This window comes from Salmo salar, chromosome 15 (assembly GCF_965601325.2).
Source record: "Salmo salar chromosome 15, fSalSal1, whole genome shotgun sequence".
Taxonomy (NCBI): domain Eukaryota; kingdom Metazoa; phylum Chordata; class Actinopteri; order Salmoniformes; family Salmonidae; genus Salmo; species Salmo salar.
The window spans coordinates 3,630,001-3,656,269 of record NC_138305.1 but is presented as its reverse complement, the minus strand read 5'-3'; the positions used below and the strand labels follow the sequence as shown (position 1 = coordinate 3,656,269).

The window sequence follows — 26,269 nt, the reverse complement described above, 5'->3', positions numbered from 1 at the left end:
TGTGTGTGTGTCTGTGTAGGGAAGATGTATATATCAGTGTGTCATGGCTGAGCGATTGGGACACCAGGGTACATCAGTCAGACATGACACATACACAATAGTCCATGTAGCAGGAGACCAAATTCAACACAATTGTGTCTCCATCCATGACTGGAGAGAGAGAGGAATATTACCTTGGATCTGGAGTGACCTGGCTGAGAGGGGGAGAGCTGTGTATGTTGTGTTATCCTTACGTAATGCTCCTCGTTCGCAGCGACCCACACACACACACACACACACACACACACACACACACAAATCCTCTAGCACTAATCCCGTTAGAACTATTCAATCAAAGATGTCGTCCTGTCAAAGTGGGCACAGCTGAACAGCCTGTTTACTAAGAGCTGGGAGATTAGGAAGGATGGAGAATCTTCTTCATCAAAATGCTCTGTGTGTGTGTGCGTTTCTCTAAGATTGTTTGTTATGTGTGTTCCTGCTTGTGTGTGTGTGTGTGTGTGTGTGTGTTGGAGGCTCAAAGACACGGGTTCCCAAAGTTGTTTGGCCCACGACCCCATTCTGATATCTTAAAATTCTGGCGGACCCCAACCATGTGAAAAAAAAGTATGTAATTAACAGCCAATGTTTCTTTTTTTTTTAATTGTGGGCTAAGGCAGTCCATTAGTCTGACATAATGTCTCTTATCTCACCACCATTAATGAGATGGGTGTGGCTTGATGCATGTCGTGTAGGAGCTTCTCAAAATCAGGGGGTGTGCAGACAAGAGCACTGAATCCAGCTTCACATAGGTATGAGCTGGCGAAGGTTACCATGCGTTTTATGGTGCTTTCAAGACAACTGGAAACTCTGAAAAATACGAGGTCAAATCATGACATCAAATGATCTTCGGGTCAGAATGTCGGAGCTCTAGAAAGAGGATGACCATTCCCCGATTTTTCCCCATTCCCCCCCCCCCCCCAGAGTTCCCCGTTGTCTTCAATGCACTGACGCCGGAAGTATGAGATTTCCCGAGTTCCCAATTGTATTGAATGCTGCATTAATATTCAGAGGGAGACGTCAGTATTCCCTTTGAGAGAGAAAACAAAACTCCTCCATAGTGACTTGTGGCTGCATTGTCTGCAGCATTCGGTCACATGACAGCTCCATCAACTGCTCGATTTCACTTACCGGCATGCCAACTGAGCCAGGATCACAGTCAAACGGATTGGGAAGAAGGTCCCAGAGTGCTCTTCCCGAGCGTTTGTGGTGAGCATTCATCAATCGTATGGGTCACTTACTGACACTTGTTTTCTGTTAGAAACATGCACTGCCAAGGGGGGCGTGGTTCACTTGTTTTCTGTTAGAAACATGCACTGCCAAGGGGGGCGTGGTTCACTTTTGAAAGACGGTGACTGATTCGGTCACTCACCTGTAGAATGTTTTGTATTTCCATAATCGTGTTCAGTTCGTTTACTTTACCAAATATGTCTGTTACATAGGAGACACATTTTCTCTTTCACAAAGTCAATCAAGTACTTTTTTTTTTTTTTACATCCAGAACAGTTCCTCAATGCAAAAACATATTTCCAACACTCCCCCTCGATAACCACCAAGCCTCGGTGTGAAATATGAGATCAGAGCATGATGATGTTCTAGCTTCACATAGTTTTGTGGGCAGTGGATGTGGTTTGATGTAGTTTACAATCGAAGTTACCTGCTGCATATCTCCGGGTTCTGCGCTCAGCTCTGTTGCCGCCAGTTGCTCTCGGTGAATCCATTATAGCTCAGTGGGTATATCATACAATGTGTCCATATATATATGACAGAGGGACAGAGGGCCTGCCTGCCGTCCTATGATCCATGGAGCCTCATCTGTGCAAAAGCCCACCATTCGATCCATGAATATTTTCGTCAATATAACAACGGAGCACACTGAACATCCCCTGTACTGTTTCATGCTCGGTAATCGTGAGGCAGAACAATATGTCCTCATGAATAGCATCCCCAGACAAGTAGCGAACTAAAGTCAATGCATGGGCATCTCGACCCTCACAGCTAACGTCCATTTGGAGAGCATAAGGTGGGTTGTTTTTGAGGCATTCAGGCAGTTTCCTCTGGAATGCTAGCTATAGCATACATTCTTAGTTTCACAGTGTTATCTGACAAAGGTATTGATGTGAATTGCTGTGCCTCTGCCTGCCCACACATTGTTTTTACCATATCAATTGCTGCTGCTAGTATCAATATTTCTGCAATACTGTGTGGTGTCATAGCGTAGTGGGCTTAGCCATTCACCGTGGGAACGGTTTTCCCACGATCTATGGGCGCTTTCTGGTTGAATTTGATCTTTTAGATTTTAATCATTTTCATTTCGATTTTTAAGGTTAACCACATGAATGATTTTGAGATACGACGATATTATATTGTACAGTGAATTCGGGAAAGTATTCAGACCCCTTCCCTTTTTTCCACATTGTTACGTTACAGCCTTATTCTAAAATAGATTAAATTGATGTTTTTCCTCATCAATTTACACACAATACCCCATAATGACATCACAATACCCCATAATGACATCACAATACCCTATAATGACAAAGTGAAAACAGGTTTAGATTTATAAAAAAAAAAAATAGAAATACCTTATTTACATAAGTATTCAGACCCTTTGCTGTGTGCTATATCTCCTGCATTACTGTGGGCTATATTTACATTTACATTTAAGTCATTTAGCAGACGCTCTTATCCAGAGCGACTTACAAATTGGTGCATTCACCTTATGATATCCAGTGGAACAACCACTTTACAATAGTGCATCTAAATCTTTTAAGGGGGGGGGGGGGGGGGGTTAGAAGGATTACTTTATCCTATCCTAGGTATTCCTTAAAGAGGTGGGGTTTCAGGTGTCTCCGGAAGGTGGTGATTGACTCCACTGTCCTGGCGTTGTGAGGGAGCTTGTTCCACCATTGGGGTGCCAGAGCAGCGAACAGTTTTGACTGGGCTGAGCGGGAACTGTGCTTCCTCAGAGGTAGGGGGGCCAGCAGGCCTGAGGTGGATGAACGCAGTGCCCTTGTTTGGGTGTAGGGCCTGATCAGAGCCTGAAGGTATGGAGGTGCCGTTCCCTTCACAGCTCCGTAGGCAATCACCATGGTCTTGTAGCGGATGCGAGCTTCAACTGGAAGCCAGTGGAGAGAGCGGAGGAGCGGGGTGACGTGAGAGAACTTGGGAAGGTTGAACACCAGACGGGCTGCGGCGTTCTGGATAAGTTGTAGGGGTTTAATGGCACAGGCAGGGAGCCCAGCCAACAGCGAGTTGCAGTAATCCAGACGGGAGATGACAAGTGCCTGGATTAGGACCTGCGCCGCTTCCTGTGTGAGGCAGGGTCGTACTCTGCGAATGTTGTAGAGCATGAACCTACAGGATCGGGTCACCGCCTTGATGTTAGTGGAGAACGACAGGGTGTTGTCCAGGATCACGCCAAGGTTCTTAGCACTCTGGGAGGAGGACACAAGGGAGTTGTCAACCGTGATGGCGAGATCATGGAACGGGCAGTCCTTCCCCGGGAGGAAGAGCAGCTCCGTCTTGCCGAGGTTCAGCTTGAGGTGGTGATCCGTCATCCACACTGATATGTCTGACAGACATGCAGAGATGCGATTCGCCGCCTGGTTATCAGAAGGGGGAAAGGAGAAGATTATATCTCCTGCATTACTGTGGGCTATATCTCCTGCATTACTGTGGGTTATATCTCCTGCATTAGCATGTCTATAGCAGTAAGTAGCATTATAAATGGATTACATGTTATCAGATTAGTTTTAGATCATGTCCCTGTACGCAGTGCGTTCAGCCACTGTGACATGGCTGTTCATTGTACTAGAACTATGGGCAATGGAGCATGGACAGGTTTTTAGATTTTTTTTGCAAATGTATAAAAAAAATAATACCTTGTTTAGATAAGTATTCAGACCCTTTGCTATGAGACTTGAAATTGACCTCAGGTGCATCCTGTTTCCATTGATCATCCTTGGGATGTTTCTACAACTTGATTGGAGTGCACCTGTGGTAAATTCAATAGATTGGACATGATTTGGAAAGGCACACACCTGTCTATATACGGTCCCACAGTTGACAGTGCATGTCAGAGCAAAAACCAAGCCATGAGGTCGAAGGAATTGTCCGTAAAGCTCCGAGACAGGATTGTGTCGAGGCACAGATCTGGGGAAGGGTACAAAAAAAATATGTTCTGCAGCATTGAAGGTCCCCAAGAACACAGTGGCCTACATCATTCTTAAATGGAAGAAGTTTGGAACCACCAGACTACTCCTAGAACTGGCCGCACCGCCAAACTGAGCAATTGTGGAAGAAGCGCCTTGGTCAGAGAGGTGACCAAGAACCCGATGGTCACTCTGACAGAGCTCCAGAGTTCCTCTGTGGATATGGGAGAACATTCCAGAAGGACAACCATCTCTACAGCACTCCACCAATCAGGCCTCGATGGTAGAGTGGCCAGACTGAAGCCACTCCTCAGTAAAAGGCACATGACAGCCCGCTTGGAGTTTGCCAAAAGGCACCTAAAGGACTCAGACCATGAGAAACAAGATTTTCTGGTCTGATGAATTCAAGCTTTAACACTTTAGCCTGAATGCCAAGCGTCAACTCTGAAGGAAACCTGGCACCATCCCTACGGTAAAGCATGGTGGTGGCAGCATCATGCTGTGGGGATGTTTTTCAGCGGCAGGGACTGGGAGACTAGTCAGGATCGAGGGAATGATGAACGGAGCAAAGTACAGAGAGATCCTTGATGAAAACCTGCTCCAGAGCACTCAGGACCTCACACTGGGGTGAAGGTTTACCTTCCAACGGGACGGAACCTAAGCACACAGCCAAGACAATGCAGGAGTGGCTTCGGGACAGGTCTCTGAATGTCCTTGAATGGCCCATCCAGACCCCGGATTTTAACCTGATCTAACATCTCTGTAGAGACCAGAAAATAGTTGTGCAGAGAAGCTCCCCATTCAACCTGACAGAGCTTGAGAGGATCTGCAGAGAAGAATGGGAGAAATTCCCCAAATACAGGTGGGCCAAGCTTGTAGCGTCATACCGAAGAAGAATCAAGGCTGTAACCGCTGCCAAAGGTGCTTCAAAAAATACTGGGTAAAGCAGGCCTGGGCAAAAGCCAGCGCAGGGGCCATATGTGGCCCGCGACCTGATTCGATATGGCCCGCGGAATAATGCTCCGATCAGATCACAAATAATTTGCGATTAGTAAAGTTTTGAAAAACGTATTTGTTATTCAAATGAAAAGCCCAATGAATACTCGCCTTTGTGTAATGACTTAACTCCCACCGCTTGTGGGAAATTTATTTTGAAGGAACATAAAAATAAAACAACTACACGAGGACTGACAGGCTGACACACACATCACAGTTACAAATAGTAGCTAGCAAGAAATTGCGCAAAATTTAGTTTTTCAAAGATTTCAAAGAAAAGGAAAGTAGACAATGAATGTAGGGTGTTCCAGCATGAGTGGACATTGAAATATTTATTTATTGAGGTATCAGGGAAAGCTGTGTGCTTAGTGTGCAAAGAGAGGATCGCTGTCTTGAAAGACTACAACTTGTCCCGACACTTCCAGACGAAGCATGCAGGAATATGTCTTCTGAGGCAGAGGGCAAGTGCATCGAAAGAGTTCTCAGTTGCAAAAGCAGCAAGGACTTTTCACAAAACTGCATTCAGCAAACTACGAAATTGCGAGAGCTAGCTATGTACTGTCCCACAAAATTGCAAAACATAGCAAGCCATTCACTGAGGGCGAATTCATTAAAGAATGTTTAATTGAATCTGAAGCAATACTTTGCCCCGACAAGAAAGAGCTGTTTGAAAATGTTTCCCTGTCAAGACGAACAGTAACACGGCGTGTTGAGGACATTGCAGAGAACATGGAACAACAGTTGAACAACAAGGTAAAGGATTTCACCTATTTCACCTTGGCCCTGGATGAGAGCAGTGATGCACGTGACACGGCGCAGTTGTTGATATTCTTACGAGGCAAAACCCCAGAACCCCATGAACCCCATGAACCCCAGATCCCCATGAACCCCATAACCCCAGACTTTGAAATTACAGAGGAGCTTCAGTGCAGTCAATGAAGAGCACAACCACAGGGAAAGATTTATTGGAGGAGGTTAATAAGTGTGTGGCAAAGCTGGGACTGAGTTTTGAAAGGTTATCCGGTGTGACCAACGATGGGTGCCCAAACTTGACAGGAAAAAAACATTGGCCTTTTGAAAAGGATACAAGATCAAGTAGCTGGGCTTAACACAGATCAGAATTTTTTTTCTCCTGCATTGCATTATTCATCAGGAGGTGCTCTGTAAATGTGTTCTGAAAATGAGCCGTGTTGTGGATACATTCACTAAAGTGGTTAACTTCATAAGAGAAAAATCTTTAAACCACAGGCAGTTTGTCTCACTGTTGGAAGAGACAGAGTCGGGTCATGCAGATCTCCCCTACCACATGAACGTGAGATGGCTGAGTTTGGGGAAGGTGCTTGAAAGGGTGTGGGACCTGAAGTCGGAGATTGCTGAGTTTTTGCAAATGAAAGGAAAATATGTGGATTTCCTTCAACTGCAAAATAAAGAATGGTTGGCTGATTTTGCCTTCACCGTGGACATCATGGCCCTCATGAATGAACTGAATTCCAAACTACAAGGGAAGGGCCTTTTTGCACATCAGATGTACAGCCTTGTCAAAGCCTTTACTCCTGCTGACCCGACAAGTAGAAGCCAACAATCTCACCCACCTAGCGACACTACTAGTCTGTTCCCTATCAGATGAGAACAATCTCACCCACCTTCCCACACTACTAGTCTGTTCCCTATCAGATGAGAACAATCTCACCCACCTTCCGACACTACTAGTCTGTTCCCTATCAGATGACAACAATCTCACCCACCTTCCCACACTACTAGTCTGTTCCCTATCAGATGAGAACAATCTCACCCACCTTCCAACACTACTAGTCTGTTCCCTATCAGATGAGAACAATCTCACCCACCTTCCAACACTACTTGTCTGTTCCCTATCAGATGCCCAGCGGGAGAAGTATACATCGCTGCTGCGTGCTTTCAACTGTGAGTTCTCTCGTTGTTTAGAGGATTTCAAAGTGTTGGAAAATGACATGCTGTTGGTTTCCTCTCCTTTCACCTTCAATGTGGATAACGCTCCCAGTGACATGCAACTTGAGCTTATCGATCTTCAGTCTGATGCTGTGATTGGAGAACTATTCAAAACAATGTCACTGACGAGGTTCTATGCATCTCTCGATAAACAAAACTTTACAAAGATTAGGAGTCATGCTCAGAAGATGTTTGTACTGTTTGCGTCAACCTATGTATGTGAACAGACATTTTCAGTGATGAAATATAACAAGTCAAGGCGCAGATCATCTCTTACTGACTCTCACCAATCCGCCGCATAGTGACGTCAGAAACTATACCTGACTTCACTGCTCTAGTCAATGCCCATCAGAGACTTCACTCCTCACACTGATTGAGTAGTTTAAATGTAATGTTGAGCTCTCTCTCTTTCTTGTGCATACCCGTTGACAAGAGTTCTGTCCGTGGTGCTGAATGCACAGTGTACTTTTCCCTCGGTGTAGTTCATTGTATGTTTAATAATGAACTGACCTACCAAAAGGAGAACATGGATGTGGTTTATTTCTGTCCATGTTAAAAAAAGTTAAATAAATAGCGTATCTGGATGTGATTTACAGTAGATATATCTGTCAACACAGTCATACATGATGTATAATATGATTCTGGTCCGCGATGGCAAAAATATATTCTAATGTGGCCCTCCTTGGAAACTAATTGCCCAGGCCTGGAGTAAAGGTTCTGAATACTTATGTAAATGTGATATTTCAGTTTCATATATATATATACACACTGCTCAAAAAAATAAAGGGAACACTAAAATAACACATCCTAGATCTGAATGAATGAAATAATCTTATTAAATACTTTTTTCTTTACATAGTTGAATGTGCTGACAACAAAATCACACAAAAATAATCAATGGAAATCCAATTTATCAACCCATGGAGGTCTGGATTTGGAGTCACACTCAAAATTAAAGTGGAAAACCACACTACAGGCTGATCCAACTTTGATGTAATGTCCTTAGAAACAAGTCAAAATGAGGCTCAGTAGTGTGTGTGGCCTCCACGTGCCTGTATGACCTCCCTACAACGCCTGGGCATGCTCCTGATGAGGTGGCGGATGGTCTCCTGAGGGATCTCCTCCCAGACCTGGACTAAAGCATCCGCCAACTCCTGGACAGGCTGTGGTGCAACGTGGCGTTGGTGGATGGAGCGAGACATGATGTCCCAGATGTGCTCAATTGGATTCAGGTCTGGGGAACGGGCGGGCCAGTCCATAGCATCAATGCCTTCCTCTTGCAGGAACTGCTGACACACTCCAGCCACATGAGGTCTAGCATTGTCTTGCATTAGGAGGAACCCAGGGCCAACCGTACCAGCATATGGTCTCACAAGGGGTCTGAGGATCTCATCTCGGTACCTAACGGCAGTCAGGCTACCTCTGGCGAGCACATGGAGGGCTGTGCGGCCCCCCAAAGAAATGCCACCCCACACCATGACTGACCCACCGCCAAACCGGTCATGCTGGAGGATGTTGCAGGCAGCAGAACGTTATCCACGGCGTCTCCAGACTCTGTCACGTCTGTCACATGTGCTCAGTGTGAACCTGCTTTCATCTGTGAAGAGCACAGGGCGCCAGTGGCAAATTTGCCAATCTTGGTGTTCTCTGGCAAATGCCAAACGTCCTGCACGGTGTTGGGCTGTAAGCACAACCCCCACCTGTGGACGTCGGGCCCTCATACCACCCTCATGGAGTCTGTTTCTGACCGTTTGAGCAGACACATGCACATTTGTGGCCTGCTGGAGGTCATTTTGCAGGGCTCTGGCAGTGCTCCTCCTGCTCCTCCTTGCACAAAGGCGGAGGTAGCGGTCCTGCTGCTGGGTTGTTGCCCTCCTACGGCCTCCTCCACGTCTCCTGATGTACTGGCCTGTCTCCTGGTAGCGCCTCCATGCTCTGGACACTACGCTGACAGACACAGCAAACCTTCTTGCCACAGCTCGCATTGATGTGCCATCCTGGATGAGCTGCACTACCTGAGCCACTTGTGTGGGTTGTAGACTCCGTCTCATGCTACCACTAAAGTGAAAGCACCGCCAGCATTCAAAAGTGACCAAAACATCAGCCAGGAAGCATAGAAACTGAGAAGTGCTCTGTGGTCACCACCTGCAGAACCACTCCTTTATTGGGGGTGTCTTGCTAATTGCCTATAATTTCCACCTGTTGTCTATTCCATTTGCACAACAGCATGTGACATTTATTGTCAATCAGTGTTGCTTCCTAAGTGGACAGTTTGATTTCACAGAAGTGTGATTGACTTGGAGTTACATTGTGTTGTTTAAGTGTTCCCTTTATTTTTTTGAGCAGTGTATATATTTCAGTTATATATATATATATTTGCAAAAATGTCTAAAAACCTGTTTTTGCTTTGTCATTACGGGGTATTGTGTGTAGAGTGATGAGGGGAAAAAACGATTTAATCAATTTTAGAATAAGGCTGTAATGTAACAAAATATGGGAAAAGTCAAGATGTCGGAATACTTTCCAAATGCACTGGATATATTTTTGGGGTTGGAGGGGAGGATTTTGGATATTCTCCCGTGGCCCCATTTTCATATCAGGTGACCCACATGGGGTCGCAACCCCTAGTTTGGGAACCGCTGCTCTAAGATAATGTCTCTGATGTTAATAGGTAGTGTTTGTTGTGGCAGGGCAGTGCACTGTGTTACTGTCATCAGTCACCTCTGATCTGATGCCAGCTGTTGACATGAATATAGCCTGAGCTAAGTGCCTCTAGGGGTGTGTGTCTGTCTGTCTGTGACATGTCTTTAGTCCTGCCTTAAGTTCCTCTAGGACAGGGGTGTCAAACTCATTTTGCCCCGAGGTCATTCGGTCTTCATCGAGGTCCGGAGGGTCGCACTAAAAATGTATTATTTTTCCTTGCCGTCAAAAAAATCCTTTATCCATCGCTTTTGGAATTTCGATGCTCCCTGTCTGTCTAAATTTCGTTTCGATGACTGTTAGCAAGCTGGATAAAGTAAAGAGACTATAATGACTGTTATCAAGCTGGACAGAGTAAAGAGACTATAATGACTGTTAGCAAGCTGGACAGAGTAAAGAGACTATAATGACTGTTAGCAAGCTGGACAGAGTAAAGAGACTATAAATGACTTATCAAGCTAGACAAAGTAAAGAGTCTAAATCTATAAGTCTATAGCCTAGTGGTTAGAGCGTTGGACTTGTAACCGAAAGTTTGCAAGATCAAATCCCCAAGCTGACAAGGTAACAATCTGTCGTTCTGCCCCTGAACAAGGCACTGTTCCTAGGCCGTCATTGAAAATAAGAATTTGTTCTTAACCGACTTGCCTAGTTAATTAAAGGTAAATAAAAAAATATAGGTCCATTATCATGTCTACAGTTTCCATTTGGTTTTCATCTTTTCAATGTCGATTGACATCGTTTTCCCCGTGGGCCGGATTGAATGGGCTCAGTAAATATCTCCCTCTGGGACGGCAGGTGAAGGAAATGACTTTAACACGGGACAGATCTTAATAGTCTAACATGACCTCCTCTCTTTGATCTCAATAGTCAAACAACGCTTCCTCCTCTCATCTCAGGGATCTCAAGGAAAGGATGTGAGGTGTGGACTTTGAGATGCACCCAGAAAGTCTAACACAGAAACCTCTGTCCACCAATGGGAATAAAGCACCAACTGTCTTCTCGACTAATGAAAAAGCAACCAAAGCAGAGGGATGTCTCTGAAGACAGACACCGTACAGATACTCCAGTCATTGTAAAAAAACAAACACTTACTGCTCACAACAAGCCATTTACATAGAGACTAGGTAGATCTGTGTTTCTTATCCTATTATATATTATTATACACCCAAATAGTGTGTGTGTTGATGTGTGTTTGTCCTACAAGAAACATGGGATAGAGGAGATGGACCCACTGGTTGCCCTCTAGGTTCCAGAGAACTGGTAGTCCCATCCACCAAACTACAAGGTGTGAAACAGTGTAGAGACTCAGGGGGGTATGCTAATTAGGCATAGAGCAGACCTAACCTACTGTATTAAATTAGTCATAACATTAACATTTTACATCTGGCTAGAAATTAATGAGGAAATGATCAACAGAGAAAAATGTCCTCCTGTGTGCTACCTATATCCCCCCCCCCCCCCAATAGAATCCCCATACTATAACGATGACAGCTTCTCCACCGTAGACGGGGAGATCAACCATTTCCAGGCCTGTGGACATGTACTAGTCTGTGGTGACTGTCACCCTCAGCACACAGGGGGACAAGGGGACAAACACCTACCTGGAGGTGACAGCATTCTCCCCTAGACACAACTATGACAAAACAACCAACAAAAACAGGTCACAACTCCTGCAGCTCTGTCGTATGCTGGGTCTGTACACAGTCAATGGTAGGCTTTGAGGAGACTCTTACGGTAGGTACACCTACAGCTCATTCCTTGGCAGTATTACTGTAGATTACTTTATCACTGACCTCAACCCAATAGATGGAAGGAAAGTAGTGTAGAAACCTACCAAAAAACAATTAGGCAACAACAAATTCAATCCCTTCTAGACAGACCACGTATTTCACCCTGCACACCCTAACTGACAAACAAACCAAAACAATGGCAAGTCTTCTTATGCTTTCGACTCAATTTGGCATGAGGGTCTGCTATTCAAATTGATGGAAAGTGGTGTTGGGGGGGAAAAACATACATTATAAAATCCATTGTAAACAAACAACAAGTATGCGGTTAAAATTGGCAAAGAAAAACAAATTTCTTTCCACAGGTCCGTGGGGTGAGACGGGGATGTACAGTCGTGGCCAAAAGTTTTGAGAATGACACAAATATTAATTTTCACAAAGTCTGCTGCCTCAGTTTGTATGATGGAAATTTGCATATACTCCAGAATGTTATGAAGAGTGATTAGATGAATTGCAAAGTCCCTCTTTGCCATGCAAATTAACTGAATCCCAAAAAAACATTTCCACTGCATTTTAGCCCTGCCACAAAAGGACCAGCTGACATCATGTCAGTGATTCTCTCGTTAACACAGGTGTGAGTGTTGACGAGGACAAGGCTGGAGATCACTCTGTCATGCTGATTGAGTTCGAATAACAGACTGGAAGCTTCAAAAGGAGGGTGGTGCTTGGAATCATTGTTCTTCCTCTGTCAATCATGGTTACCTGCAAGGAAACACGTGCCGTAATCATTGCTTTGCACAAAAAGGGCTTCACAGGCAAGGATATTGCTGCCAGTACGATTGTACCTGAATCAACCATTTATCGGATCATCAAGAATTTCAAGGAGAGCAGTTCAATTGTTGTGAAGAAGGCGTCAGGGCGCCCAAGAAAGTCCAGCAAGCGCCAGGACCGTCTCCTAAAGTTGATTCAGCTGCAGGATCGGGGCACCACCAGTACAGAGCTTGCTCAGAAATGGTAGCAGGCAGGTGTGAGTGCATCTGCACGCACAGTGAGGTGAAGACTTTTGGAGGATGGTCTGGTGTCAAGAAGGGCAGCAAAGAAGCCACTTCTCTCTAGGAAAAACATCAGGGACAGACTGATATTCTGCAAAAGGTACAGGGATTGGACTGCTGAGGACTGGGGTAAAGTCATGTTCTCTGATGAATCCCCTTTCCGATTGTTTGGGGCATCCGGAAAAAAGCTTGTCCGGAGAAGACAAGGTGAGCGCTAACATCAGTCCTGTGTCATGCCAACAGTAAAGCATCCTGAGACCATTCATGTGTGGGGTTGCTTCTCAGCCAAGGGAGTGGGCTCACTCACAATTTTGCCTAAGAACACAGCCATGAATAAAGAATTGTACCAACATGTCCTCCGAGAGCAACTTCTCCCAACCATCCAGGAACAGTTTGGTGACGAACAATGCCGTTTCCATCATGATGGAGCACCTTGCCATAAGTCAAAATTGATAACCATGTGGCTCGGGGAACAAAACATCAATATTTTGGGTCCATGGCCAGGAAACTCCCCAGACCTTAATCCCATTGAAAACTTGTGGTCAATCCTCAAGAGGCGGGTGGACAAACAAAAACCCACAAATTCTGACAAACTCCAAGCATTGATTATGCAAGAATGGGCTGCCATCAGTCAGGATGTGGCCCAGAAGTTAATTGACAGCATGCCAGGGCGGATTGCAGAAGTCTTGAAAAAGAAGGGTCAACACTGCAAATATTGACTCTTTGCATCAACTTCATGTAATTGTCAATAAAAGCCTTTGACACTTATGAAATGCTTGTAAATATACTTCAGTATTCCATAGTAACATCTGACAAAAATATCTAAAGACACTGAAGCAACAGACTTTGTGGAAATTAATATTTGTGTCATTCTCAAAACTTTTGGCCACGACTGTAGCTTAAGCCCTCTTCAACACATATATCAAGGAATTGGCGAGGGCACTAGAACAGTCTGTAACACTCAGTCTTGCACTACTAAAATCTGAAGTCAAATGTCTATTGTTTGTTGATGACCTGGTGCTTCTGTCCCTAACCAATGGGGGCCTACAGCAGCACCTAGATCTTCTGCACAGATTCTGTCAGACCTGGGCCCTGACAGTAAATCTCAGTATAACAAAAATAATGGTGTTCCAAAAAAAGGTCCAGTTGCCAGGACCAGAAATACAACTTCCATCTAGACACCGTTGCCTTAGAGCACACAAACAAAAGATACGTACCTCAGCCCAAACATCGGCACCGCATGTAAGTTCCACAAAGCTGTGAACGATCTGAGAGACAAGGCAAGAAGGGCCTTCTATGCCATCAAAAGGAACATAACATTTGACATACCAATTAGGATCTGGCTAAAAATACTTGAATCAGTTATAGAACCCATTGCCCTTTATGGTTGTGAGGTCTGGGGTCTGCTTACCAGCCAAGAATTCACAAAATGGGACAAACACCAAATTGAGACTCTGCATGTAGAATTCTGCAACAATATCCTCAGTGTACAACGTAAAACACCAAATAATGCATGCAGAGCAGAATTAGGCCGATACCCACTCATTATCAAAATCCAGAATCATCTAAAAAGAAGCGATTCCCAAACCTTCCATAACAAAGCCATCGCCTACAAAAGATGAACGTGGAGAAGAGTCCTCTAAGCAAGCTGGTCCTGGGGCTCTGTTCACAAACAGAGCCCCAGGACAGCAACACAATTAGACCCAACCAAATCATGAGAAAACAAAAAGATAATTATTTCCAATGTGTCAACTAATTAACAAAAAAGCAGAGCAAACTAGAATGCTATTTGGCCCTAAACAGAGAGTACAAAGTGGCAGAATACCTGACCACTGTGACTGACCCAAAATGAAGGAAAGCTTTGACTATATACAGACTCTGTGAGCATAGCCTTGCTGTTGAGAGAGGCCGTCATAGGCAGACCTGGCTCTCAAGAGAAGACAGGCTATGTTCACACTGCCCACAGAATGAGGTGGAAACTGAGCTGCACTTCCTAACCTCCTGCCAAATGTATGACCATATTAGACACACATATTTCCCTCAGATTACACAGACCCACAAAGAATTAGAAAACAAATCCAATTTTGATAAACTCCCATATCTATTAGGTGAAATACCACAGTGTGCCATCACAGCAGCAAGATGTGTGACCTGTTGTGATGAGAACAGGGTCCCAGTGGAGAACAAACACCATTATAAATCCCCTTGTGTACTTTAACTATTTGCACATTGTTACAACACAGTATATAGCCATAATGACATTTGAAATGCCTTTATTCATTTGGAACTTTTGTGAGTGTAATGTTTACTGTAAATTTGTTATTGTTTATTTCACTTTTGTTTTATCTATTTCACTAGTTTTGGCCATTTAAACACGTTTCCCATACCAATAAAGCCATTTGAATTGAATTTAATTGAGAGAGGCAGTCATGTTTTTTTAGTTATCAGAGTTTAGGATCATCAAGCATCTCTTCCTCTCTCTTTCTATTCATCCATCTCCCTTTCTTTCTCGCTCTCTTTCTCTGTGTCGCTCACTCTAGCTTCATCTCTTTCCCTATCCATCTCCCTCTTCCCTTTCTCTATCACTGCATATCTCTCTCTTTCCAGCTCCCCCTCTCTCCCCGCCTCATAGGTGATTTCTCTAGGCAGAGTAATTTAATTACATAATTAATGACAGTGAGTCAGCGTGTGAGCTAGAGTGGGAATGAGAAAAATCAGACAGAGAAAGACAGAGGGAATTAGTAAATCCATTGTTTAGCGACGGCTCGGGTGTGCGTATGTTTAATCCTGCAGAAGTCCGTTTTTTTGGAGCCGCACCCGCCCAACACCGGCCACATCAATTCAGAGCCCCACCGGATATCCGACATCATGGCAGATTTTTCTTCGCAACCCGACCCACCCTCATAGAATTCTTCCCAGAGACGATCAGTGACCCGCCAAATAAAATCTATTTATTTAAATATTTTTATGATGCCAGAGTAGTAGTCTATTAGTCCCCTCCTTGCATGAATTAATTTGTCTGCATGTCTATTCAACACTTAGATAAAAGGATACCATGCCATGAATTAAAAAATGCATATTTTATTTTTACAAGGAGATGCGGCACATTGACAACTCAAATCGCTCTGAAATAAGGGCTTTCCTCTTACCTAATGAAGCCTTTAGTTGACATAAAAAAACAAGACCTTTACATTCAATATTGTTTAGGTAATCATATAGTTTAATTAAAACGTAAATAAACTATTCCCAGAATAGAATATAGGCTGTTAAAATAGATGTGTTTAGTAGGCTATAGTCTATGCTACTCAAAGTATTACCAGCGCACTAGTTTAATCTGAATATGGCCTGGTTATGGTTCTAAATGAACGAAAGCCTGAATTCATGTCATAATTAGCTGATAATAAACTGAATTAGCCTCTTGTAAACAAATACCTGATTACACATTTTGCTGGCTGCGCATCTATCTACCAGTTGTTGTCCTCCACAATGACTCCAGCGTCCTTCCAAACCGGGGATTTCACTTGCGCACCACCTGTTTCCATGTCATAATCTTTCTTTTTATGTCTCCGGTTAGACCTGCGTTAGCCATTTTCACGTAAACTAGGCTAGCCAGGAGAAGTACGCTTGGCAATTTATTCTCACGTGGAGGGATGAAACGTAAGTTTCAACACCGCTCACAGAATGGAATAATTCCCTGTTCTCCAACCGGATGCAGGAGTCAAATGCGATTTTGTTTGTGTGCGTCTGTGCGCATGCATGCACGTGTGTGGGTGTTCAGTACTACCCTACATGTGTCAATGAATAACTCTCAATGGCTCCTTTAGCACGGGAATGAATGCAACATACTCGACCGGAATTATGGGTAAATCTTTGTTGACGGAACACTGTAAGACAAGTCGTTATGAGTGGTGATTGATGGGCTGATAGAGAGATCACTCGTTGGGGCGGCGGGTATCCTGGTGGTTAGAGCGTTGGGCCAGTAACCGGAAGGTTGCTGGTTCGAATCCCAGTGCTGACAAGGTGAAAATCTGTCGTTCTTTCCCTGAGCATTGGTCTGTCATTGTAAATAAGAATTTGTTCTTAACTGACTTGTCTAGTTCAATAAAGGTGATATATATAAAGAAAGAGTCTGAAATGACAGTATTGAGGCTTCACCACATTCAGAAATGAAATTGTGTAATTTGCAGTGTTGTGTTTAAAGGATGGTTTATTCAATGAAAGGGTGTTGTCTGAAACATATGTGAGGTAACGATCTGTACATGTCAGTTGGGTGTTGCAGTACCTTTGTAACATACACTTATTTACTGATGTTAAAAAGCACTTTATATTCAGACTTTCAAATAAACCAATTCTTTGAAGCTGCTCAGCCCCACCTCAAGCACTGTAGAGGCTAGGACTGAATTGTGTTATTCTTCTGTAGTAAGAGAGCGAGAGAGAGAATGATTGAAGGAAATAGAGAGAGAGAGAGAAGTAGAGAGGGTAGGAAATAGAGAGAGGAGAGTGAGAGAGAAGTAGAGAATTCTGCAAAAATATAATTTCTGTACAACTCAAAACCCCAAACAATGCCAGCAGTGCAGAATTAGGACTATGCCTGCTAGTTATCAACAAATCTACAACCTCCTAAAAGGAAGCAATGCCCAGACATTCCACCACAAAGCCCTCACTTACAGAGAGAAGAGTCCTCTCAGCCAGCTGGTTCTGGTACTCTTCACAAACAGACCCCACAGAGCCCCAGGACAGCAACAACATTAGACCCAACCAAATTATGAGAAAGCAAAAAGATAACTATTTCACACACGGGAAAGAATGAACCGAAAGCAGAGCAAATTGGAATGCTATTTGGCCCTAAACAGAGAGTACACAGTGGCAGAATACCTGACCACAGTGACTGACCCAACATTAAGGAAAGCTTTGACTATGTACAGACTCAGTGAGCATAGCCTTGCTATTGAGAGAGAGACAGCGAGACTGGCAGACAGGTTGGAGGTTACAGTAGGTTGTTCTGGCTACAGATAACCTCTCTCAGTCATTCCTGCTGGGTCGGACGTCACTTCAGAACCTCAGGGGTAGGAGAAGAGAGAGGGGTAAGAGGTCATCATGGAATGTAGTCTTTTCAGGCTCTGGTCTGATAAGATCTGTAAATTGATGCTCTGTCACTTTTTTGAGGTTGTGAGGGGAGGGGTAAGGGGGTAGTGTAAGGGTGAGGAGGGAGAATGAGGGAGCATAGGGGTGAGGATGGAGAATGAGGGAGTGTAGGGGTGAGGAGGGGTGAGGAGGGGTAAGAGGTATGGAGAAACAAGGTGTGATGAAATATTAAAAGGACGGGTTCCATCCAGTACAGTATAGAGGTGAAACTTCAGACCAGTAATGATGATGAAATATTCATGCAGTATCCTCAGCCTCCTCCTTCACAGCAGCATATCAGAGCCATCTAACATACCCTAACCCTGCTGTGGTACCCTGCTGAGGTACCCTGCTGTGGTACCCTGCTGTGGTACCCTGCTGTGGTGTCCTGCTGTGGTACCCTGCTGAGGTACCCTGCTGAGGTACCCTGCTGTGGTACCCTGCTGAGGTACCCTGCTGAGGTACCCTACTGTGGTACCCTGCTGAGGTGTCCTGCTGTGGTACCCTGCTGTGGTACCCTGCTGAGGTACCCTGCTGAGGTACCCTGCTGAGGTACCCTACTGTGGTACCCTGCTGAGGTGTCCTGCTGTGGTACCCTGCTGTGGTACCCTGCTGAGGTGTCCTGCTGTGGTACCCTGCTGTGGTACCCTGCTGAGGTACCCTGCTGAGGTACCCTGCTGAGGTACCCTACTGTGGTACCCTGCTGAGGTGTCCTGCTGTGGTACCCTGCTGTGGTACCCTGCTGAGGTGTCCTGCTGTGGTACCCTGCTGAGGTACCCTGCTGAGGTACCCTACTGTGGTACCCTGCTCTGGTACCCTGCTGTGGTGCCCTCCCTCTATCTCTGGCATGTATATTTGAGGGCACGAGTACAGCACACTTTATGCATTCATCTATCTTAGCTATTAGTGATTGGGTTGCAGAATGTGTATATGTTCTCCTTTGTTTGCTGTTCATGCTGTATATGGATGAAAGACTGCGTCAGAACTGATGTGTGTGTGTTTATTCCTGTCTGTTTATTCATCTGAAAGCCCCCTCCTAGATTTAGTGCAGTAGCAGGCAGATCGATCATGTTCTGTAGTATGTAAATTGATAGCAGTCAATTTTCCCACTTCAGCAGGCTCTCTCTCTCTCCCTCTCTCTCCATCTATTTCTTTCTCTCTATCCTCTCTCCCCCTCTCTCTCTCTCTCTCGCCCTCTCTCCCCCACTCTCTCGCTGCACTCGCTCTCTCTCCCTCTCTCTCTCTTTCTCTCTCTCCCCGTCCTATCCTCTCTCCTACCTCCCATCCTTTTTCTCCCTCTCTGCCTCTCTCGCTCTCTCGCCCCCTCCTACCCTCTCTCTCTCTCTCTCTCTCTCTCCATCTCTCTCTCCCCCTCCTACCATCTCTCTGGACTGCCACAGTGTTGTTGTTTCATTCTACTGCAGCCTCTCCTTCATTTGGATATAGAGCTGTTCTGTCTCTCTCTTTTTCCTGGTATGTCACCATCGATTGTTTTCTCCTTCCTCTTGTTGTTGCGGGTAAGACCTGGCAGGTCCCTAGGGAGGGAGAGTGTGTGTGACATGTGTATGTCTATGTTTGTGTGTCTGTCTGTGTATGTACGTGTGTGTGTGAGCATGCATACACATTGGCGTGTTTGTATGTTTGAGTGTCAGCCTACATGCCTGTGTGTGTGTGTGTGTGTGTTCTGTTTGCATGCCACCTGCGTGTGTGTGTGTGCAGGTAGACATTTTTGCTGCAGTCTGAACACTTCGCCTAGCCACTGTCAAGGGAGACCATCACCATGGTTACCAGAGATGCGTGCTCTGACTGTGTGTCTGTTAAAGGTCTTAAAGAGTCCAGAAAGTTGGACCCGTTCTAAAATGGACAATTCATTAGTTTAATATAGAAACCAGTTCTGAACGGACCCGAGGACAACTAGACCCGTCCCGTATTGACCTGGTCGGATCCAGACCTGGTCTGATCCGAGTAATGGAAACAGCAGAAAAGTCATTCTTCAAGCTACTTTATTAACCAGAGCTGATAAAGCGCGAGGGAGAGGAGGCAGAGCAAGGTGACGCTCTAGTCGCAGTAGTGAGAGTGAATGACAGGGAGCAGGGAGGGAGAGACAGCAACAGGCTGACACTCACTCACTCACAATGGTCACAAAGGTTAAATGGTCCCAGTCGGTAGTATGAAAGTTAAATGGTAGTATGTGTCTTAAATTTTCCCAGTCGGTAGTATGATGGTTAAATGGTCCCAGTCAGTAGTATGAAGGTTAAATGGTCCCAGTCGGTAGTATGAAGGTTAAATGGTCCCAGTCAGTAGTATGAGGGTTAAATGGTCCCAGTCAGTAGTATGAGGGTTAAATGGTCCCAGTCAGTAGTATGAGGGTTAAATGGTCCCAGTCGGTAGTATGAGGGTTAAATGGTCCCAGTTGGTAGTATGAGGGTTAAATGGTCCCAGTCAGTAGTATGAGGGTTAAATGGTCCCAGTCAGTAGTATGAGGGTTAAATGGTCCCAGTCGGTAGTATGAGGGTTAAATGGTCCCAGTCAGTAGTATGAGGGTTAAATGGTCCCAGTCGGTAGTATGATGGTTAAATGGTCCCAGTCAGTAGTATGAGGGTTAAATGGTCCCAGTCGGTAGTATGATGGTTAAATGGTCCCAGTCAGTAGTATGAGGGTTAAATGGTCCCAGTCAGTAGTATGAGGGTTAAATGGTCCCAGTCAGTAGTATGATGGTTAAATGGTCCCAGTCAGTAGTATGATGGTTAAATGGTCCCAGTCGGTAGTATGAGGGTTAAATGGTCCCAGTCAGTAGTATGAGGGTTAAATGGTCCCAGTCAGTAGTATGAGGGTTAAATGGTCCCAGTCAGTAGTATGAGGGTTAAATGGTCCCAGTCAGTAGTATGATGGTTAAATGGTCCCAGTCAGTAGTATGAGGGTTAAATGGTCCCAGTCGGTAGTATGAGGGTTAAATGGTCCCAGTCAGTAGTATGAGGGTTAAATGGTCCCAGTCAGTAGTATGAGGGTTAAATGGTCCCAGTCAGTAGTATGAGGGTTAAATGGTCCCAGTCGGTAGTATGAGGGTTAAATGGTCCCAGTCAGTAGTATGAGGGTTAAATGGTCCCAGTCGGTAGTATGATGGTTAAATGGTCCCAGTCAGTAGTATGAGGGTTAAATGGTCCCAGTCAGTAGTATGAGGGTTAAATGGTCCCAGTCGGTAGTATGAGGGTTAAATGGTCCCAGTTGGTAGTATGAGGGTTAAATGGTCCCAGTCAGTAGTATGAGGGTTAAATTACTCCAGTTGGTAGTATGAGGGTTAAATTACTCCAGTTGGTAGTATGAGGGTTAAATTACTCCAGTTGGTAGTATGAGGGTTAAATGGTCCCAGTCGGTAGTATGAGGGTTAAATGGTCCCAGTCAGTAGTATGAGGGTTAAATGGTTAAATTACTCCAGTCGGTAGTATGAGGGTTAAATGGTCCCAGTCAGTAGTATGAGGGTTAAATGGTCCCAGTCAGTAGTATGAGGGTTAAATGGTCCCAGTCAGTAGTATGAAGGTTAAATGGTCCCAGTCGGTAGTATGAAGGTTAAATGGTCCCAGTCGGTAGTATGAAGGTTAAATGGTCCCAGTCAGTAGTATGAGGGTTAAATGGTCCCAGTCGGTAGTATGATGGTTAAATGGTCCCAGTCAGTAGTATGAGGGTTAAATGGTCCCAGTCAGTAGTATGAGGGTTAAATGGTCCCAGTCAGTAGTATGAGGGTTAAATGGTCCCAGTCAGTAGTATGAGGGTTAAATGGTTCCAGTCAGTAGTATGAGGGTTAAATGGTCCCAGTCGGTAGTATGAGGGTTAAATGGTCCCAGTCAGTAGTATGAGGGTTAAATGGTCCCAGTCAGTAGTATGAGGGTTAAATGGTCCCAGTCAGTAGTATGAGGGTTAAATGGTCCCAGTCGGTAGTATGAGGGTTAAATGGTCCCAGTCGGTAGTATGAGGGTTAAATGGTCCCAGTCAGTAGTATGAGGGTTAAATGGTCCCAGTCAGTAGTATGATGGTTAAATGGTCCCAGTCAGTAGTATGATGGTTAAATGGTCCCAGTCAGTAGTATGAGGGTTAAATGGTCCCAGTCAGTAGTATGAGGGTTAAATGGTCCCAGTCAGTAGTATGATGGTTAAATGGTCCCAATCAGTAGTATGAGGGTTAAATGGTCCCAGTCAGTAGTATGAGGGTTAAATGGTCCCAGTCGGTAGTATGATGGTTAAATGGTCCCAGTCGGTAGTATGAAGGTTAAATGGTCCCAGTCGGTAGTATGAGGGTTAAATGGTCCCAGTCAGTAGTATGATGGTTAAATGGTCCCAGTCGGTAGTATGAAGGTTAAATGGTCCCAGTTGGTAGTATGAAGGTTAAATGGTCCCAGTCAGTAGTATGATGGTTAAATGGTCCCAATCAGTAGTATGAGGGTTAAATGGTCCCAGTCAGTAGTATGAGGGTTAAATGGTCCCAGTCAGTAGTATGAAGGTTAAATGGTCCCAGTCAGTAGTATGAGGGTTAAATGGTCCCAGTCAGAGTGCTTCAGTATTGTAGCAGGGTGGTCCACTTTCCATGTCGTAGTTCAAATTCAAACGGTTTAAATAAAGCTTTGACCAGTCTAGGCAATGACATGATCAAAACAGGTCCTATATTCCTTTCAGTGATGAACTGATTGTCTGGTGTTGGTGGTAGTAAGGATTTTGTGGATGTGTATGTGACCAATACGATTTGATTTGATTTAGTATGCACAGTTTGAGTTATATATATTTCTTTATGACTGATCCTAGTCACGCTGATCTGCCTCTGTGTGTGTGTGTGTGTGGTGTGTGTGTGTGTGTGTGTGTGTGTGTGTGTGTGTGTGTGTGTGGGTGTGTGTGTGTGTGGGTGTCAGGTGAGAGCTCTGGACGCATCTTCAACAGAGGGTAAGTGAGTAGGTCTATGAAGTTGTTACTGTGGTCCAGCTGTCTCATGATTTATGGCATTAAAAACTCCATGCTCCGATTGATGAAGGTTTCAGTAATGAGACACTGTGGTTTTTCCTCGTAAAGAAATTGTTTTACTGAACTTTCATTTTCATATAAAAGTGACTAATATCCTTTTAAAATTGAGTTTCAGTTTGTATCAGGAAGGCTGGTCAAGTTCAATCAGGAAGGCGGGTCAAGTTCAATCAGAAAGGCGGGTCAAGTTCAATCAGGAAGGCTGGTCAAGTTCAATCAGGAAGGCTGGTCAAGTTCAATCAGGAAGGCGGGTCAAGTTCAATCAGGAAGGCTGATCAAGTTCAATCAGGAAGGCGGGTCAAGTTCAATCAGGAAGGCGGGTCAAGTTCAATCAGGAAGGCGGGTCAAGTTCAATCAGGAAGGCTAATCAATTTCAATCAGGAAGGCGGGTCAAGTTCAATCAGGAAGGCTGATCAAGTTCAATCAGGTAGGCGGGTCAAGTTCAATCAGGAAGGCTAATCAAGTTCAATCAGGAAGGCGGGTCAAGTTCAATCAGGAAGGCTGATCAAGTTCAATCAGGAAGGCTGATCAAGTTCAATCAGGAAGGCTGGTCAAGTTCAATCAGGAAGGCGGGTCAAGTTCAATCAGGAAGGCGGGTCAAGTTCAATCAGGAAGGCTGATCAAGTTCAATCAGGAAGGCTGATCAAGTTCAATCAGGAAGGCTGGTTTATGCTTGTTTAACTTCATCCAGTAAGAATAATATAATTCACTTTGTATCCTAGTATTCATAGTGGAAATGAATACAAACGTATCATCATCATCATCATCATCAGTTTCTTCTCCTCTTTCCTATTAGCCATGTGTGGCATGTCAGTCACCTATTTACCTTATAGCCTGTAATCACAGAACAATAATGTACATTCCACACATGGCAGCAGGTGGTCTAGTGGTTAGAGTGTTGGACTGGTAACTGAAAGGTTGCTGGATCGAATCCCTGCGCTGACAAGGTAAAAATCTGTTGTTCTGCCCCTAAGCAAGGTATTTAAAACGTGGATGTTGATTATGTCAGCCCACTACACCTCTCTGATTCAGAGGGGTTGGGTTAAATGCGGGAGACGTATTTCAGTTGTATAATTGACTAACTATCCACCTTTCCCATTCCTCAAATGTGCTGTTTAACCTATGGGCTCGCTGGCAATTATCACCTTCCTCTCTCTCAACCAATGGGAGTAAATGTATTTCTATGTCAACTTACCCTTGTTCTCTCACTTACTGTCTTTCCAGCAAAAGTTTTCGACCACCATCCACCTCCACCAGCTATAATAACCTTAAGGCCGCCATTAGAAATCCTTTTCCCCAGCAGGTATTCGATGCCAGCGGCCCCGCATAGAACTACCTGCCATCACATCATCTGGCTCAGAGGATCCTTCCTCAGAGACGAGGCCATTCCCCAAACTATTTCATAAAATGTCATATTGTACTCCGTCATTCATTCGTTCACTTTGTTGTTAACTCAGTTCAGCATGTGCTGGATTAAAATAGTGTTCTAACTATCTCCTCTGTCTTTCTCTCTCTCTCTTTGCCTCAGAAGATCTGAGCTGCTTGTCTTCCCCTCGACGGCAGGCCATGCATTTTGCCTAAACCCCTCCCCCCTCTTCCTCTCAACCAATCCGAGGCAGCCATGAACCCCCAGGAGGCGGAGTTAGGCCAGGAACTGAGCGAGGACGTGGAAGCCGACTTGCCCCCTCCTCAACGCCGACGCCACGACAACAACACTGCCAGGCGGCCCCGGCAGCCTAGCAACCATAGTAGTGAAAACAACAACCACGCAGCTCTGCGCTACAGGAGGTATAATGAGGCCCCTGGTGCAGGTGGCAGCAGAATCAGAGGAGCCCCACAGCGGAGGTCAACAGAGGAGCCAGAGGCAGAGCTGCACCAGGGGGCCCAGTTTCCTCCCCAGCAGCCCCAGCCTCAGCCCCAGCAGGCCCAGGGTCAGTCTCAGCCCATCCCGCGACCTGCAGTGACACGTTACCGCAGACAGGAGGACAGTGAGGCCAGGCTCAGAGCACAGCAGCAGAGACACACACAGAGACAGCAGAGAGAGGCTGAGAGGGCCCAGCAACAACAACCACCTCCACCAGGCCCACAGCCTGTTCACTCTCTACCCCCTCAACCAGATGAGCCGGAGGAGGAACAACCACCTCCACCAGGCCCACAGCCTGTTCACTCTCTACCCCCACAACCAGATGAGCCGGAGGAGGATGAGGGGGAGAGAGAGAGGGAGAGAGAGGGTGATGATTATGCATTAGCTCGTTCTGCTAGCACGGAAAGCGGTTTCCACACACACACAGACCGGGCGGAGGGCGACGCCGTCATGGTACTAGATCCTGAGGCGGAGGACGACGGCGGTACCTACGAGGTGACGCTTCGCCCAGAGGCAGAAGGATACACAGAGAGTGCTGAGTCAGAGCAACAACACCCCCACCCCAACCTGAACCTCAACTACCCCCCTCAGCCCCCTCCCTTACCCCGGGAACCCCTACCAGACGTTGGGAGACCCCCTAGTCAGGAGGAGGCAGAGGAAACGCTGAACCCTGGAGGAGGTTACTCCAACTACGTCTACACCCAGCCTCTCTACCGCCGTGAGGGAGGGGCCAGCAGCACAGGGAGGCGGGACAGCAGCGTGGAGGAAGGGGTGGAGCCAGAAGATGAGGCGTATTCCGAAGCCTACGACTACTCCCTGACAGAACACGTCTACGAGGAGATCGGCGACGCTCCCTCTTCCGCCGCAAAGGTTGCAGAGCCTATGGACGCCAATGAGAACCTCCAGCAGAGGAAGGCGGGGTTCCGTCTGTTCGAGGGGCGGGAAGGATGCGGGGACTACCGACAGCAGGAGGCGGTGGGGTCACGGCTCCACCACTACGATGAACGCTCGGACGGGGAGTCGGACAGCCCGGAGAAGGAGGCGGAGTTTGCTCCGTACCCACGGGCAGACAGTTGCGACCAGGACGGGGAAGAGGACATCGACATGATCGTAGCTGAGGTCAGAGAGAGTCTCAGCTCTCAGAGTCTGGAGAGAGTTGCCGCCGGGCTTCGGGAGGGAGGAGAGGAAGAAGACATGATGGAAGGAGGAGAGGAAGAGGAGGGAGAGTGGCCCGAATCCGAACACGCTCACAATTCTCAATCCGATGCGCCCACAGACTCCACATACCGCAAAGGAGAGATAGAAGGAGAGGGAGATGAGAGTGAAGAAGAATGCTTCCCACCCCCAGCAGAATCTGACGACTGGTCTGGGGTTCGTAACAGTCGTGAAAAGAGAGACGCCATCTCCCTGGCCATAAAGGACATCAAGGAGGCCATAGAAGAGGTGAAGACCAGGACGGTGAGGTCACCCTATACCCCTGATGAACCTAAAGAGCCCATCTGGGTGATGAGACAGGACCTGAGCCCCACCGCTGAGTGTTGTGACCTGCAGCCCTCACTAGGTGGCGACGTGAGTAGTGCTTTATACAGACTGCTAATGCTGTGTTTGTGTGTGCGTGATAAGTGCAGATGAAGGAGAGGAGGCG

General features: G+C 45.8%; 1 protein-coding gene across 2 annotated transcripts in view; it reads left to right on the top strand.

Annotated features, from left to right (window-relative positions):
• The window catches only part of LOC123727174 (amyloid-beta A4 precursor protein-binding family A member 1), a 103,340-nt gene that overhangs the window by 64,702 nt on the left and 12,369 nt on the right, over nt 1-26,269 (top strand). Inside the window, exon 3 of one of the 2 annotated variants that reach the window (XM_082961552.1) lies at nt 24,292-26,193. In XM_082961552.1, coding sequence (XP_082817678.1) covers nt 24,382-26,193 — 1,812 coding nt within the window. In that variant the 5' untranslated portion in view covers nt 24,292-24,381. Of the gene's footprint in view, nt 1-24,288; nt 26,194-26,269 lie in introns of both variants that reach the window. The other variant, XM_082961551.1, reaches the window with a different exon arrangement.